This window comes from Cimex lectularius, unplaced genomic scaffold, assembly GCF_000648675.2.
Source record: "Cimex lectularius strain Harlan isolate CLEC.00 unplaced genomic scaffold, Clec_2.1 scaffold134, whole genome shotgun sequence".
In the NCBI taxonomy this organism is placed as follows: Eukaryota; Metazoa; Arthropoda; class Insecta; order Hemiptera; family Cimicidae; genus Cimex; species Cimex lectularius.
Genome location: NW_019392747.1, coordinates 966,220 through 983,462, shown reverse-complemented (window position 1 = coordinate 983,462; position 17,243 = coordinate 966,220). Strand labels below are relative to the sequence as shown.

The following is a 17,243-nucleotide window of genomic DNA, read 5'->3' as shown; positions in this document are numbered from 1 at the left end:
TATTTTTCTAATTAATAAACTCCATGTCATATCTGTTTTGTATAGTGTTCATTGGTATGCTTGGGATTAGAAATCGTTCTGTTCAACCTTTCATCTATCTTTGATTTTAATGTTTTTTAAAATTTAAAAAATGCTACTTAATGTGGTGTTTATCGAGCATAATTTAATATGGCTGGTTGAACGATAATGATAGACACAAACAACGACCATAGGAAGACCACCGGCTGCTTAAGACCATGCGCGCCAGGAAACACGAGCGATCTTCTGCTTTAGAGAGTTCGTCACATTCTCTAGGCTGCACCATTATTTTGTGCTGGGAACCCCCCTTGTAACCCAGGGTTTGTATGGGTTTGCTAGAGTCCCCTAGGAGCACCCGCTCTACAGTCCCAGGACTCACACATCCCACCTGCTCGCTCTACGTTACCACGTTAAAACTCAACGAGGATAATCTACCCTTCCTCTGCGGTATCTCATTGAAATCCTCCAAAAGGCGCACTCCTCGCCATGCTGAAGCTACGTCAGTCCCCAAAGCCTCACGAGCTCACTTTTTCAGGATACGCCCGCTCCGCTGCAAGGACCAAAAACCCAAACTCGGTTCAATCTCCGCCCTCTAAGCCTCTTGCCGTTTCTTCGAACAAGAATCCTACTAAGGGCACCTCGTAGTTGCTAAGAACGACACTAGGCACACCCCCCTTCTGCGGCCTCGTGCAGTAACACAATCCTCCAAGGGTGCCCACATTGTGCCGCCTCGGCCCGGTTGTTTCCAGGGCTTCACGAGCTCCGCCTTTCGGGTCACACTCACTCCACCCCAGAAGCTAACTGTCCCTATCGCATATTCCGAGTTAAATCCGAGAGAATGATCCACCCCTCTTCTGCGGCCAGGTGAGTTCCTCCAAGAGGCAACCATCCCTCAGAGCTGTGGGCGGACGACCGTCCCAGGTTTCACAAGCTCAACTTTTCAGGATTCACCCGATCCACCCAGATATGACCTAAGAGACCGAAACAGTGGCGCCAGGGTAGGCAACAGGCTCCTGGAACGGGATAGGTTATAAGTTGCAATTCACCGTTCCCATCCACTACCCCATACGCATTCGAGGGACTCCTTAGGCGTAGTCTCAGCTTCCTCGACGGTATACGCTTCGGTGGTCCGATCCTTCGTATCCCGCGAGGCCTGGGGTCACAACGAAGGTCATACGCACAGGCGTAGGTGGATGGCCACCTGCAAGTCTAATAACGGTCATTCTGTTAGAAAAGATGAAAGATCGAATGATTTTTAGATCACCATGAAATATTGATGTAATCTAGGAATATCTCATTCCCCGCAAACTAAAATGATTTTCCCTCAGCAATACAGGAGAGTTTTGCTAGTTTCTAAAAAACTCATTTTTTTTTGTATGCTTGCGATTAGAAATATTTAGTTCATCCTTCAACCCTTATCTTTTTCGAAAAATTTTGACAATGCACGATTTAAGTTGGCGTTTATCAAACGTAACTTAATATTAGTTGAGCGAAAAATTTGCTATGACCAACCAGCAAGACAAGGCGAATCAAAATATGACAAGCAGTTGTCAGCTAATTAATTTCCTCAGTTCTAATCAGGCATTTTTATTTTATTTGTTCACTACTACGCACGTCGTTTTGTTGTAAGAATACTCTTTGAAAAGTAAAAAATGATTAGTTTTTTGTTAGGGTTTCGAAAATTGCACAATGATTTGTTTTTATAGATTATTTTAACCATCAGATCAATTAGTAAAGTGTAAAAAAAATCATTGCCTTCCCCCAAAATTTTAATTATGATTTCCATGTTAACGCAGGTTGTAAGTGAACGGCAAGGGTTTGGAGACAAAGACGAATATGGGAATTTCAAGATCTGAAAATAAAGAGTCGAAAGGGCCACTTCGTCAGAACGGGTGATTTGTCCGTTAATTCGTAAAGCTTAAATTTATTCATAGTTTGTTTACAAGGAGATTGTTGTGGCAGGGGGATTGGCTATCCATGGCTCCGCCTTCCCGTCTTGCCACCAGCTTCCATTGGGGGCTTAACTTATCCAGGAACCCTTTCCTGAAACGAGTCAGTCTGTGATTGTGCCATGGGCTCTCATCTTCCTAGTGAAGAACCCTCGGACAACACGGCCGCTTCAAAGGGCCTGAAATTTGGAGTTGACAGGATTTTGGCACGTGACCACAATCCGACCACCGTCCCTTATCTACCTCGTAAGTGTCACTTAAATTAGTTATGTCGAATCAGTTTTGTATTATGAAAGTAATTGCATTTTTGAGTGTTTTTTATAAGATCAAAATACGGATTTTCTTTGATAAATTCTCCGTCCAGTTCGAACAAGTGAATTGAAAATTCCCTGTTTTCAAAATAATTTAAAATATAGACAAAAATCACAATTTTTAATCCATATTTTCATTGATATCAAACATCAAAACGAATAATTTAATTTCCATGAATATTTATGGCACTATTATTACTTACTTGGACCTTAATATATGACTAGTTCTAGTTCTTAACTGTTATTTTTTTTATTTTTCGGTACATTTTTCTCCGTTTCATCATATTGACACGATTTTTTTTTTTTTAATTTTTGTCGAGTAACAATTGGCAAACAACCGAAGCGAGCAATCTTTTAAAAACAATCAAGAAGAAGAAATTTTTTTTGTATATAAAAGTTGTAAAATTTTGTTACAACTGTTGTGATCATAAATTAACAATTCACTTTTTAAATTCACAATTTTAAACCCTTAACTACGAATTATGAACGAAGAAAAAAAAGATTGATTGTAATCAACCAAATACATTTTGAGAAAATTGTACCAAAAAATGGTAAATTTTTATGCCTATTATTGAGATAATTAAATGGCATTGAAAAATTTCTGAAATAAATTAAAATATTAAATTTTTAAACTTAAACAGATGGAACCGACTCTTCCGAAAAAGAAGTACGAATCAAAATTAAAATGCACCGTGCAGACGTGTACAAATAAATAAAATAATAATAACAATAATTTAAAAAAACCATTTAATCAGATAGTGATGAGGGCTTCTAAAATGTCTGAAAAGAAAACAACTAAGCCAGATAAGAAAATAATAAAAAAACAATTCAAAACTTTTATAAAATCGAAAATTGAATTGGTTTTGCTAAGAGAGTCAAAAAATACTGCTTATCTTTATTACCTTTTTTACGTCTTCAAGGCTTTTAAAAATTGTATGTTTAATAGTACGGTACTTATCTATATATATTGAAAACAAATTCTTAGTTATTCGGAAATCGTGAGATGCGGTCTGTTGTGAACAGGTTTCAGAAAAACATTTTCTTTATCGTGCCAACGTTTCGATCTTTATTGAGATCATCTTCAGGGCCTGGAATTTACAAACATTGTTTAAATTTAGCAAATACATGTATGTTGTGGAAAAAAGTGAAATTATACAATGCAAAAAAATATTTTTGCGTACGCAGAAAACCAACATTTTGAGTGAGAAGAAATACTTTGATTGAATATAAATTTTCTTTTATTTTTTGAATTATATAAATTCACTTTTTTCCACATCCTATATGTATTTGTTAAATTTAAACAATGTTTGTTAAACCCAGGCTCTGAAGATGATCTCAAAAAAGATCGAAACGTTGGCATGATAGAGAAAAATTTTTTCTGAAACCTTCATCACACCAGACCGCATCTCATGGTTTCTGAATAATCATCGACTAACGGTCATTAATCACCACACAAATCCTTAGGTTTGTTTGGAATTTTAATTGTTATTGTAGTTAGTATAAATAATATTACTTAATTAATAATTATTATTAAAAGTCAGATTGACTAAAATTATAAGATTATTGTTAAAAATAATATAGTAATAATTTAAATTTAACCATATAGAATGGCTCGCTAGAAGAGTAGACAGTCCATACTGCACAAATGCTCAAAATTTTTTGTTAGCCTTAAGCCTATTCATTCTAGATATTAGGGTAAAGGGCGTGTTTCTTCCCTTCTTTATTTTTGGGGCCCTTTATCTTGTTTGGATGGTTTTTCAGCTATAAAAAATTCTAAATGTGACAGAATAAAAAAGGGAAAAACACGTAATAGTGCTGAATATGACCAAAGACGACAAAATAAACATAATAAGACAAAATAAGGTTAGATACTTAAACGGAAATTTCATTTTGGAATATAAAGAAATTATACAAAGGTTGGCGTTAAAATGTCAAACTTAAAAATGCTTTATTCAGAAATTGTGAAATGCCGTCTGTGTGATGTAGGTATCAGAAAAACCTTTTTTTTATCGTGCCAACGTTTCGATCTTTATTGAGATCATCTTCAGGGCTCAAAGTGTTTGTCTTCTGTGTAATTGTGCCATTCTTGCGTGTCGTGTTGAGAGCGCCCGTGTGAGTTTTGTATAATAACTAAACATTATCACAAATCCATTTTTATGTAATAACTGTGAATTACAGGCACAAAGAGGGCAGAAAATCAGATTTTTTTCTCGGCACCTAGGGTCGTGAAATCAAGAACGTATCCGAGCATGTCTCTAATATTTTTCGACTTGGTATCAGCAAGAACAGCATGATTAGGAATCAGTGATCCATGTTTGTAGTCTCACCTTCTAAGTTCAAAAAGCTTTTTTAATGGTTGAAAAGTCATTACAATACTGCCGCCACAGTTAAAAATATCTTCCACGTGTGCTAAGAAGTAAGGTTACTCGAGTGGTTTGCTTAATTTTACCGTCTTTTATCTCAAGATTTGTTGTCAAATAAAAAATTCAAATAATCAAATAACAATTGGACATTTTGACTTAGTGAAATCACTTTAGTAAATATAATATAGCACATTGTGAAAGGTGTAATTATCAGAAGATCATCGAGAAGTCTTACTCCTTGTCGAATATTTAAAGAACCACTTTTTAAAAAATTCTAATATATTTGGCAAGCTAGCGTATTTGTTTATTAATTTATTATTCCTAAAATTTATAACATATTGTTATATTTGATGTAAAAGTTAAATATGTTTCCAAGAATAATGGAATTTTAATATATATATATTTTTTTTTTATGTATATCCTGAAATGCGCTACTTTCACTGTATTTTAGTGTAATCTGTTTGACGTTTCACTTCCAACATGAAAAAAACGTGTCTTGGCGTAGAAATGCCAATATTTTCATTTCTTCAAACATGTTTGGCTGAGTAATGATGCATGTCAGCCCTCTTTTTGTAAACCGTCTATCGAAAGAAAAACGTTGAACTGAGTGGTTTGTTTAGTCTTGTTCATATATATTTTTTTTAAATGTAGTATGTGTACATATTATTTTAAATAGTTTTATTTTAACGTGCTTCAGCAGTGCGAAGGGGGTTATGTGGCGACCCGCCAAACTTGTATTTTGTTTCCAGCCACCAGGGGCAGGGAGGTAATTAATAAAACAGGTTTCCTCAAGGTGTTACACATTTTTTTTCTTTTCTGATCTTACTTTATGCATTGGCCAAAGAAACACAATTATTGTTCTAAAAACACTAAGCATAAACATGGCAGTATACAAACTGAAATTATTGCTAGCTGAAGTCTAATGTAAATTATTGGAAACATTAATACTTCGACAGTATTGAACAGAGAAAATGGAGAATAGATTTGATTTTAGCGCTGAAAGTCGTCGTAATATGAACACGCATAGAAAGCTAGGCTTGTTACATGTTGAGAAAAACAGTAATAAAAAACCAAAATATTGCATTGTTTAATCTTCGTAAGTAAAACGAAGTGGCACTGAAAAAGAACATGTAGGCGCGAAGTCCTCAAATGCAACCAATGTATAACTTCCAAATAGGGCTGTGATTTATATGCAATGAAAACAGACAAATGCAAAAATATATATGTAAATATATTTGGTAAAAAATGCAATTTAAAACTGAAAATATACGAAAACTACTATGAGAAAAAATAAGGAAACCTCAAATTAAAGCACATTATTGAGCAGTATTGAAAAGAGAAACGGTGGTAAGAGAATCATCACATTTGCTAATATTAAAAAAGAAAAACGCATGAAAAAAAGTTTTTTTTTTTGTTTTGTTTTTTAATTTGTAGTACATTACAACTACCTTAAAGAAGGTAATAAGTAACAGTGAGCAAGGTAGTTTAAAACAAGACAAAATTAAAGTTAAATTTTTCAAAAGTTAAGAAAAGTTAAATTTAAAAAATCCCTCGTCTCATCCATCGAGACCCAGATCGGTCCATTTTCGATGAAGTCTGATTTTATGGAGTGTTTCATTGTATATTAGATCCAGGTGAGATTTCCTGAGGGTACTTTCGTGTGGAATAGTTTTCCCTGTGTATTTCTCCAAATAACCCTTGAATTCAGGGTGGCTTAGTTTATGGACGGGTATGTCAGCTCTAACTAAAGCACGGCATAAATCGGTATCGAAACCGGACTTTCCAGACTCAGCACTTGTGGCAGCTTGTGCCACAAAGGTTTGTTGAAACTTAATTAGGAATTGCCGGGCGATGAACGATTGGCCAGTATGGATAAATTGGATTATTTTCATTAGTATTTTTATTTATATTGTAGAAAAATTGAAGCTAAGTGGTAGAGCATTGTGAGCATTGCTAGGTGTGTAAATTGATATTTAAAGTTAGGATAGAATTCAACCATCATCACCACCTACGCGGACGATACGGAAATTTTGTTCTCTAGATGTAGATGTAGATGTAGATGTAATTTCAGGGTATAGTATACTGCGCCCTTTAAAAGCTATTGTATCCCCCGTGCTCTGCCTAAAGCACATCGGTGAGTCCTATTTCATCAAGACACTTGATTAATAGGCCCGGTTTCAGTGGTTGAAGCTTTTCTATGGTCACATTGTACATTCCAAAACACTTCCTCCTGCGGGCTAATGTAGCTCCGCAGTTTGTTAGTAAGTGTGTTGGTGTCTCTTCTGCTTCCTTGCCGAATCTACATGTGCCATCTTGGATTGTTCCAATTTTCTCACCCACCCTGGGAGTCATGGCCCACTCTATGTGGAACCACGGCGACGACGGGTGGTATAGTGCGGTTGAGACTCGAGACCCCGAAACTGCTCACCTCGTGTTCTCTTCCGCGGCCCTGTTTCTCAATCCGAATTCCTTTATTCTATACTGTGACCCCTCCTAGCCCTTGGTTACAAGGGGGGTATCCAGGCACAAAATAATGGTGTAGCCTTGAGGGCGTGGCACCTCTCTAAAGCACAAGCTGTCTTATGTCGGCCTCAGGATCGGCAGGGACGTCGGGTGCCTTAGCAGAGTCACACGAGGGCCAGTGCACCAGATCCTGCCTGCATAGATGGGGGAGGGTTGTATGGCCATCTGTACCACGGGGTGACAGAAATGTTCCAGAATCCAGCCCTCTGTCACATTGGGAATGGATTCGTGGTGGCTTGTGGTGACGCCCCTGGCGGGAACTTAGATAGAGGCTGTCTTCTACCTGGGACCTTTCGTGAAGCTTGCGCATGGCCAATGTATTATCCCCGGTCCTCACGGGAAACGTTGCGACCGGACGACAGCATGTAAGCGTTGAGGACGTCATGATCATGCTACAGTCCCTCGAATTCGTGAGTAAGCGACTGGAAAAGGGTAGTGGTATCGGCGGTTTCTGACGAGTATGGTTTGCATTGTTGTGCGTATGACCGGCGTGGTACCCTTGGGGAAGCGAAGGATCGGACCACCTAGGCTAGAACTATGGCGTCCCTTGATTACGTGCAGCAGGTGTAGGCTGAGCTTGATAAGAGACCTTTGTCCGTAGGCAGTACTCATCTAGGGGGTGGGTAGCAATCCCACTTTTTAATCCGAAACCGCTGTCGGGGCGTTCCCGAAAGTTTCTACGCTGGAGGAGCCTCTACACTCAGAGAGATAGAGTCGCCTTCTCTATCTAGGGTGTACGCGAGGGGGGGACGGGCTGATGTACTTCGGCCCGTTAGCCCCTCGCGTGCGGCGTACGACCCGACGCACAATGCGGGCCCGACCATTCGGAGTGGACAAGCGGAGAGCGTGGCTACTGACCCTTAGGGGCCGGGACACCACTACACCAATGCTGCGGCGGTAACACTTTTCCGTCGTATGCAGAAGTGCGTCAGCTCTCATCTTGAGAATCAAAGCGTCCGATAAGGCCATGAGCCAGGTACGGACGTTAAAGATCCTCTTGTCTTGTTGACGATGAGTAAATCGGGAACGCATTTCCAATTTTCTTTAGATGTCCATTTAATCTACACTGTCCTGTCAGGAATCCTGTTAGGATTCGCACTCTATTCCTGCTTCCTTTGACACATTCTGTGATTTCTTTCTTGCCAAAGCTGGTTAGAAGATTCTTGTATTGTCTATGTCCAATAAGTGAATTTCAATGTTCACTCATTTTCTTTTTATTCTTCTGTCTGAGATATTCGTTATTGGTGTGGATTCCTATGCCACAGAAGGGTTCGGGTCCTATCAGCGGTGTGGCAGCCCCTCTCCTTGCAAGGGTGTCCGTGTTCTCGTTGCCTTCTATTCTCATGTGTCATCACCACCTACGCGGACCATACGGAAATAACTCGAATCTTTATCGACGACCGAGCGATCCAACAACCAAGAACCACTTCAGCTTTCAAAGTGCATAAAGTTAATATCATGAATGAATGAAGAAAAATTTAATCAGTGTACGCTAACGTTGAAAAAAGTCTTTCCCCTTGTCTTGGGTTGTCTTGGGACGTGGAATCCGCACACAAGACTTAGGACAACTTAACACATCAACTGCGAAGACGTATAGAACCAAAATCTGACTTGAACGTTAAAATGTGAATAAGTTACATCCAACACTTAAAAAATTATGCTAAAGCAACTTTGAATCAATTAAATTCCATGAAGATGCATCACATTACACTCCAGCTCGTCTAAAAGATGTTCAATCAAACTAAGATAAGTCCTAACAGAATGTGAATGCTCTAGAATGCGAATACTGGCAGGTGCTGCATATCTTTTCTGGCCAACTATTATTATGCTATGAGCTGCATACATCTGGTGTTTTTCACGGGTCTCATTTCATCTACTTACAAATAGTATACTATATTGTTTTGAATACTGATAGTTTAAGAAGTTTACTGAGGTTCTCAAATTTTACTTCTTCTCTAGTTTATTAGCATTATGTGTTGTTTTTGGCCGACAAACATCAGGTGGTCGTCATCAGCCCTCTGCGCTTTTAACGGATTATTTCTTACATGCTAACCTCTCGAAGGTACAGCAAGTTGTCTAATTATTAATAAAAGATCAAGAAAACACAAGATTTTCACGCTTCCAACCTCCCCCGCGAACACATCTAGCGATGGGAGCCCTCACACCTAAAATCGCAATGCACTGCACCGGTTCGGCATGTGTTCACTGACTCGCAGACCAACACCCCTCATCAATTGTACAACTAAATTTTTTTTAAGGATTAATATAATTTTTTTGAATCTAATTTAACTTTTAAATATCACATAAATTCTGTTGTAAATGAAGGTTTTATTAAACGGGACCCTTCGAATTTTCCCATATTAATTTTTTTAAACTTCATGTCGCAATTCGGGTAGGTCTGTGCTTAAGACAGACAGCTCACAGGTCTGGTCGCCATTTTATAAACATTAACATATAACATCACAAAGATTTAAAAATTTTTTAAAACATGCTTATAAATAACATATAAACTGTATCCATTATGACCAAATAAAAAATATTGAATCAGTCGAACTTAAGTCTTGCTGCCTGTTTGACGGCCAATGATTTAAATATTGACCTGTACAATTGTTCTGTCAGATCTTTAAGAAAATTTTATCTGGTTTATCTTAGTCAGCAAGGATTTAGTTCTTGATATTGTTGTTTTGTAAAACTATCAAATAGACCATGTGCCATAAAGATTATTATTGTTATGAAAAAGATTGCTCATTTATAAAAGAAGCATAACGCACCACGTTAGTATACTTTTTTTTATTAATGAATAATGATTAAAAAGTGGAGCTCTGTTATGCCACTACGTTGTTATGTGGAATTTATCGATGAAAGAAATTTGTCGTTATTCAAATTTGTACATTTGCTAGTACGTAAAAAGTAAAAGTAAACTAATTCCTGTCATATAGAAGAGCTTAAAATCCATCTACAAGTTGGAGGGTCAAGGGAGAGGGGTCAAACCACTTAAAAATTCATTATCCATATTATTAACAATTAAAAATCCATGGGTTATGCCGGGATGCGAACCCAGGACCCCTAGCGTAGCAAATAAGAGTCGGAGCCCTAACCACTCGCGGTCCATAAATGCATGTTTTCATTGATTATATTTTTAATCATCTTGTTGTTCTTATAGAAACGTTGTTCCAGAACATATTAATAGAATCATAAAAAATAAAAATGGAAAATTGTTAACCTTTACGAAACCCTCCGTATCTAAAGACAGGACGAAAAAATGAAATTAAAAAACAAAACATTTTTTAAAGTGTTTATTGATTATTGAATACGTTACTGAAACACTGAAAAATTTTACTGTCTAAAAATTAGGTTTATTATTTACAAAAGTATCAAGTAGAATCACTTAATTAAGAAATGTTTTGTAAATAAATTTTTTAAATAAAAAAATAATAAAAATTTCAAAAGTTCATTATAATTCGTGGTTCGCTTCACCAAATAACTTCTTTCAATTAATTAATCTGTATGTAAGGTATTGGTTGAAATGAAAAAGTTAATGTCACGAGCGGGATTCGAACCCACGACCTTCGGCTTAATACGCCACTGCCCTAACCACTCGAGCAATCGTGGCTTCGATCCCCTCGGACACTTACTCTCCATCTCGTGGGTTCGAATCCCGCTCATGACACTGTCTTTTTTATCTCAACCAAGACCCTACACAGAAAAAATAATTAATTGATTGAGAGAAGTAACTTAGTCAATTGACCACGAAAACGTAAATGGATTAATATTTAAAAAGTCGTCTTTATGTCACACACGATTGCTCAAGTGGTAGAGCAGCGGCGTATTAAGCCGAAGGTCGTGGGTTCGAATCTCGCTCATGACCTAACCTTTTTTTCATTTCAAAAGGATACATGCCATAACCTTACGTATAATTTCAAAAGGATTAGATTTTGAAATCTTAGCATGAAACCTTCATTTTATGATTTGTCAAAAATCAAATGGCCTTTTTCTCTTTTTGCAAGATTTCTTTGCATTCGCTTAAGGGTACGAGGCTGGATCTAACAATTTCCGCTGTAACAATATGTATATAAGTAGATGGTTTAGGTTAAGGTGAAGAGGCGAAGTAACCACAGTAATTGTGAAGCCCCTATAAACTTTGCAGTTGGATTTTTAATTTGCACGTGAATGTTTGAAAATAATTTAGCTTTTAAATTGGAGTATTTCAAGTTAAATTAGAAACGCAAATTGGGTAATAACATTTTACAATATATATTTAAAACATTGTCTTGGATTCCGTTTGATTTGGCAAAATTGAGGCATAAAATTGGCGGTGGCTCTGTTTGTAGAGCTGGTAGAGTTTGTTGGATCATTACACCGTTGTGGAGCTTTGATCTTCAGAGGAAGGTCGATCGTTGAACGGTAAATGCAATAAACAGGATCGGTCTTTCAAACAGACTCTGAGCCGCGTTAATGGCGTATCGCCCCTGCGAGGCGTTGTTTATTTACATTTTCTTTTATATCACAATGCCAATATGTTTTTCGGGCTTTGAGCCGGTTCGGTAATGAGCCGGGCCTCCGTGATGAGGGGAACGATGAAGGAGAGCTGATGAGTATAAACAATGTTGGGCGTCGAGGGAAAACAGCTTCCGACCGATGTTTATTGCCCTTAGCTTTCCAACACGTGTTTATCCCATTGCGGGATTCTAAATCAAATGGTGTCTTTGAGGCATCAACTTGCGGGGGTTCTCGAAAACATTTACAACCGATTCTGGAAACCGTTCCTCTTAGTCACACTTTTATTGTCTAAACATCATTTGTTCCTTCGGTAGATCTCGGCCGTCTCACCGCAACGGCGTTTTTCACAAATGTCAGATTTCACTCGGAAATGCAGCATGGGCAAACACGAGATGAGTCCGTCCGTTCATTATTAATGCCTGAAAATATAGAAAATAATTAATAAATAGACATTTGAAAATGGCAAAAAGAGGGAAAATTCGAACGGTTGTCGGTTTGCGATTGGTGTCCGAGAGGATCGAAGTCACGATAGCTCAAATGGTAGAACAGCGGCGTATTTAGCCGAAAGTCGTGGGTTCGAATCCCACTCGTGGCACTGGCTTTTTTATCTCAACCAAGACCTTAGCAAGGTCATAATTCATTGATTGAAAGAAGTAACTTGGTCAATTGACTACGATATAAATGGATTAATAAATAGATTTAACCATTAGCATAGTAAATGTTATGTTAAAAGATTTATTAGTGAAAATGTTAACTTAATTTTTGCAGCTTACTGAACAAGTAATTATTAAATTAATTGATATTTGTTATAATTTGAGTTAAGATTTATTGCCACAATTGTTGGTAATACTTATTTATTTTTGTAACCTAAATTTATTATTTTTAAAATTGATATTTTAATATTGCATGTTAAAAAATTAAATTTATATAAGATATTAATAGAAGTAACTTATATATAAATAATGCTCCTATAACAGATTAACAAATTGTTGAAATATGATAATATACTAGATTATAATATAATATATTAGATAATATAATATATTATCTATTAATATAATATATTAGATAATATAATATATTATCTATTAATATAATATATTAGATATTAAGCTGTGTTGTAATTTAAAATTAATATTTATGAAAAGTATTGGTTAAGATAAAAAAGTCAGTGTCACGAACGGGATTCGAACCCACGACCTTCGGCTCAATACGCCGCTGCTCTACCACTCGAGCCATCGTGACTTCGATTCGCTCGGACACTAACTTCCCAACTCAATCTCACCTCTCGAATTTTCCCTCCTTTTTGCCATTTTTCCATGTTTTTTATCTCAATCAATACCTTTCATAAATATTAATTAATTGAAAAAAGTTAATTGGTCAATCGGACCACGAACTGTAATGGTTGTAATTTAAGTTGAGATTTTTTATCACCATTGTTGACAGTATTTGTTTAGTACACCTAGCTTAAATTTTGAATTGATGTTTTCAATAATAACTTATATGTAAATATGCTCCTAAACCTAATAATTAAATTGAAAAATAGGACGATTATTAAGCCAACTCAGTTGATTTATGCCAGTAAATGTAGAAAATAATTAATAAAAAGACATTTGAAAATGGCCAAAAGAAGGAAAATTCGTACGGTTGTAGGATGAAATGGAGAGTTGGTGTCCGAGAGGATCGAAGTCACGATAGCTCAAGTGGTGGAGTAGCGGCGTATTGAGCCAAAAGTCGTGGGTTCGAATCCCGCTCGTGACACTGGCTTTTTTCTCTAACTAATCTATAACATTTAACGTTTTTGTCAGAAAATGTATTTTTTGGAAGGTCATAATAACAAACACTATTCTATTTTAACCTAGTAGTTCATTGGCAAGTTATTTTATAACTTTATCTTAGATCATCTACGAATAATTGTCTTACCTGGACTATTATTTTTTTGTAGAACGTATTTATTACTTATGAACTATGTGGTTTCCACAGTGGTCTGCGGGTAAACTGTAGTTTGGTCCTTTCCAATGATTTTGGTACCTCACTGTTTTGTATATCAGACGAATTTAGGCCTCCCGTGGCGGGATGAAGACCATTGACGGATTCAGTAGTGTTGAATGACAATAGTTTGATTTACGCGAAAGATTTGGAATTTTGTGAATCCTCGTTGATATCTGTTAACTAATGATAATGCGTCAATGGTCTTCATCTTTGATCATCTTTTGTCAGGCGCTTTTCGACATTCATCTTCAACAGTTGGTCTGTTCGAATCTCAGTACGTATGCATTTTTTTATAAGTTGTGATAACTTTTGAGAAATCCAAAAAGGATAGTAAGACCCAAATTGGTCGGAAACGACCAAACTTCAGTATATATTATAGCCAGCAGATTCTTATAATATACATTGACAGGCAAAAAAGTCCAACCACTTGATTTTTTAAAAATCTCGGTAAAGGAAAATTCTACCCTTAATATGTCTCATTGTTTTTATCAATAAATATTTGTTTTTGTTGTGTTTTAAATTGGGAATATTAATTAGAGGTAAACATACTTCATCCTTAATCGAAAATATAGATGAAGGATTTTTCAATGTTTAGTTTTTACGAAATTTAAAATGTTTATTCAGTCTCATTTGAATTCTGAAGCAATAAACTGTTTAGTTTTCCACTTAGTGCTGAAAATGTTGCGTGGTGAACATCAAAATTGATGATGGACGTTCCATCAGAGTTCCCTGTGAAACACTGCGAGACGCCGCTAGTCGTTTTCGAGAAATGATCGAATGGTTGGCACGATAAAGAAAATGTTTTTCTAAACCTACATCACACCAGACCGCATCTCACGATCTCCAAATAATCATTGACTAGTGGTCACAAACCATCACACGTTTTCGAGAAACTGGGTCCTACATAGGCTGGATGCCCTAGGATAACAGGATGACCGTCTTTTGACTTTGAGAATTTTGCGAAACCGGCAGCTTACTGTTGTTCAAGCGATTCATCAACTCCAGGAAGTTCGAGATGTCCAAATTTTTGAATGCACTGCTCGAAGAAGATTAAATCAGTACGCACTGATGGCTTTTCACCCAGTAAGAGGACCAGAATTGACCAGAACTCACAGAGTTGCACGACTAGCATTTGTTCGAGAACACAGCCATTGGTCTTTGGAAGATTGGTCTGCTGTACGTTTTAGATTTTCTCTGCGATCTCCAGAGGGCGTGAAAGAGTGTGGAGAAGGCGAAATGAAATGTTGGAAGCCTGTAATTTTTCCCAAAGCTTACCTTTTCAACGTACGTCAGTGATGGTGGGGGAGGGAATTCAATGGAGAGTCGCACTAACTTGGTTGTTTTGTTCGTGGAGGATCTTTGATGGCTTGACCCGCAATTCGGATGAAATTTTGGGACATCATGCGCTCCTATATTCCATGAAATCAGCGACAATCCTATTCTAATGCACGATAATGCCCGTCCAATGTGGCTCGCATAGTAAAAACTTAGAAATGTGTGGTGATTAATGACCGTTAATCGATATTTATTTAGAAATCGTGAGATGCGGTCTGGTGTGATGAAGGTTTCAGAAAAGCATTTTCTTTATCGTGCCAACGTTTCGATCTTTATTGAGATCATCTTCAGGTTCTGGAATTTACAAACATTGTTTAAGTTTAACAAATACATGTAGGATGTGGAAAAAAGTGAATTTATACAATGCAAAATATATTTTTGTATATTCAATCAAAGTATTTCTACTCCCGCAAAGTGTCTTCTGTGTAATTGTGCCATTCTTGCGTGTCGTGTCGAGAGTGCCAGTGAGATTTTGCTATTTTGAGTTTACGTACGTTGGATTTTGAAGGGGTGGGGTAGGATGTTGGTATAGAAAAGACATTTTTGTATAAGGCGTCGGCTTCTTTGAGGTGAAAAAGCCGACGAAGGGAAAAAAATGTGTTGGTAATGGTTCGGCCAGATTATCCTTTCGGGATTATATAGAAAGGGATAAATAGGAAAAGGAAAGCTAAATTGTTGGGAAATTAGACTTCGTGAAAAATGTAATTGTTATATGTAAACAATGTTTGTAAATCCCAGGCCCTGAAGATGATCTCAATAAAGATCGAAACGTTGGCACGATAAAGAAAATGTTTTTCTGAAACCTACATCACACCAGACCGCATCTCACGATTTCTAAATAAGTAAAAACTTAGGTTCAACAGCAAACATCAGGGCCTTAGCTTGGCCATCCCATTCTCCAAACTCGAGCCACATCGAACATAATTGTCATAACATATAAAGACGAATAAGAGCACGTCATCACTTCCTGATACACTAAACGATCTTGAAAGGACTCTTCGTGAAGAATGGGATAACCTATAGCAAAGAGGCATTTCCCGAATGGTAGAAAGTATGCCGAGGCTTCTTCGAGATGAATTTAAGACAAGAGGAGTAAATACACGATATTGAAATAAATTTTCTTTTCTAAAGTCAATTTTTTAAATATTATTTTAGTTGGTAAAATTGTCATTTTGTTTTTACCCTCAGGACTGACTGTAGTGGAAAATTCAGGCCCTTGTTCAGAATGTGTCAGCTCTGCGTTCAGGTGTTGCAGCAGGAGTTTGCCCCAGTTCTACCAAACACAATTTTTCCACACCCTCAACACTCCGAACATCCTTCATGCTCCGAAACCCATCAGGCCTTACACCAACCGTAAGCCCTCGATTCAAAACAGCCAATTTTCATAAGGACTCAATATTCTTTCTTTTCCGCAGTCGTAGTCGACAGGGACGAACGGGTATCGCTGGGCAAAAGGAAAAGATCCTGGTCGAGGGCGGTTTTTTCCAATTTACAAAGGAAAGGTCTTGAAAAAAGATTCCAAATGCAGAAATACATAACGAAACCAGACAGGAGGCAACTTGCAGCGACCCTGGGACTTACAGATGCACAGGTAATACTTCAAACCGGTTCTGCCAGACCCTGCATTGCAAACTATGAGCCCCATTTGTACATCTTTTGTTTTAGTAATCGTTTTTAAATATATCATTAACAGGAAGTCAGATTTTCTCAAAATAACAATTACTAACAGCAAGTGCTCTAATTATGATTCCTGTTTCTTTGAAGATTTAGGCACTCTTTCCAGAGGTAATATTATCTAACCGTTACTAACCTATAGCGGAGATATGTTTTATTTTTATTTTTAAGAAATAAATTTTTGTTTTAATTAAAGGTCAAAGTGTGGTTTCAAAACAGAAGAATGAAGTGGAGGCATACAAAAGAGATGAAATACCACAGCAGCTCGAACCAGAGTAGTATGCAAACTTCCAGTCAGAAGCTGGCAGCGACCAAAACGGAGTCGAGCCCAGAAATACACGTCACCTCCTCCATTCCTTACGTCAGTAATGTGTGACGACGAGAATATTGTGATCGTACTAGCCACGTGTAAATATTGATTTTAACCTGTACAAAGACAAATACAAAATATTTCAAAAATCACGGATGTTTATATGTACTTCCTGTGTAGTTTCTACAAGCTAAAAAAAAGTATAAATTGTTTTATTGTTGTCCTTTTACGTTATGAAAGTTGCTCTTTCAATCGTTGATAGTAATAT

At 37.0% G+C, this 17,243-nt stretch overlaps 1 protein-coding gene across 1 annotated transcript; it reads left to right on the top strand.

Moving 5' to 3' along the window:
• Positions 1-2,070: 2,070 nt before the first annotated feature.
• Positions 2,071-17,123, top strand: LOC106670167 (H2.0-like homeobox protein). Its single transcript, XM_014400252.2, has 4 exons — positions 2,071-2,213; positions 16,180-16,344; positions 16,407-16,582; positions 16,862-17,123. Exons 1-4 carry the CDS (start codon positions 2,090-2,092, stop codon positions 17,039-17,041), a joined length of 645 nt encoding a protein of 214 aa, XP_014255738.1. The 5' UTR covers positions 2,071-2,089; the 3' UTR covers positions 17,042-17,123.
• The last annotated feature ends 120 nt before the right edge of the window (positions 17,124-17,243 follow it).

Bases quoted from the DNA above. Each gene is read 5' to 3' on its own strand.
- LOC106670167 (XM_014400252.2), top strand. From the start codon at position 2,090: ATGGGCTCTCATCTTCCTAGTGAAGAACCCTCGGACAACACGGCCGCT. The intron at 2,214-16,179 runs GTAAGTGTCACT...TTTTACCCTCAG, and splicing joins CACCGTCCCTTATCTACCTC to GACTGACTGTAGTGGAAAAT. The intron at 16,345-16,406 runs GTAAGCCCTCGA...TCTTTTCCGCAG, and splicing joins CATCAGGCCTTACACCAACC to TCGTAGTCGACAGGGACGAA.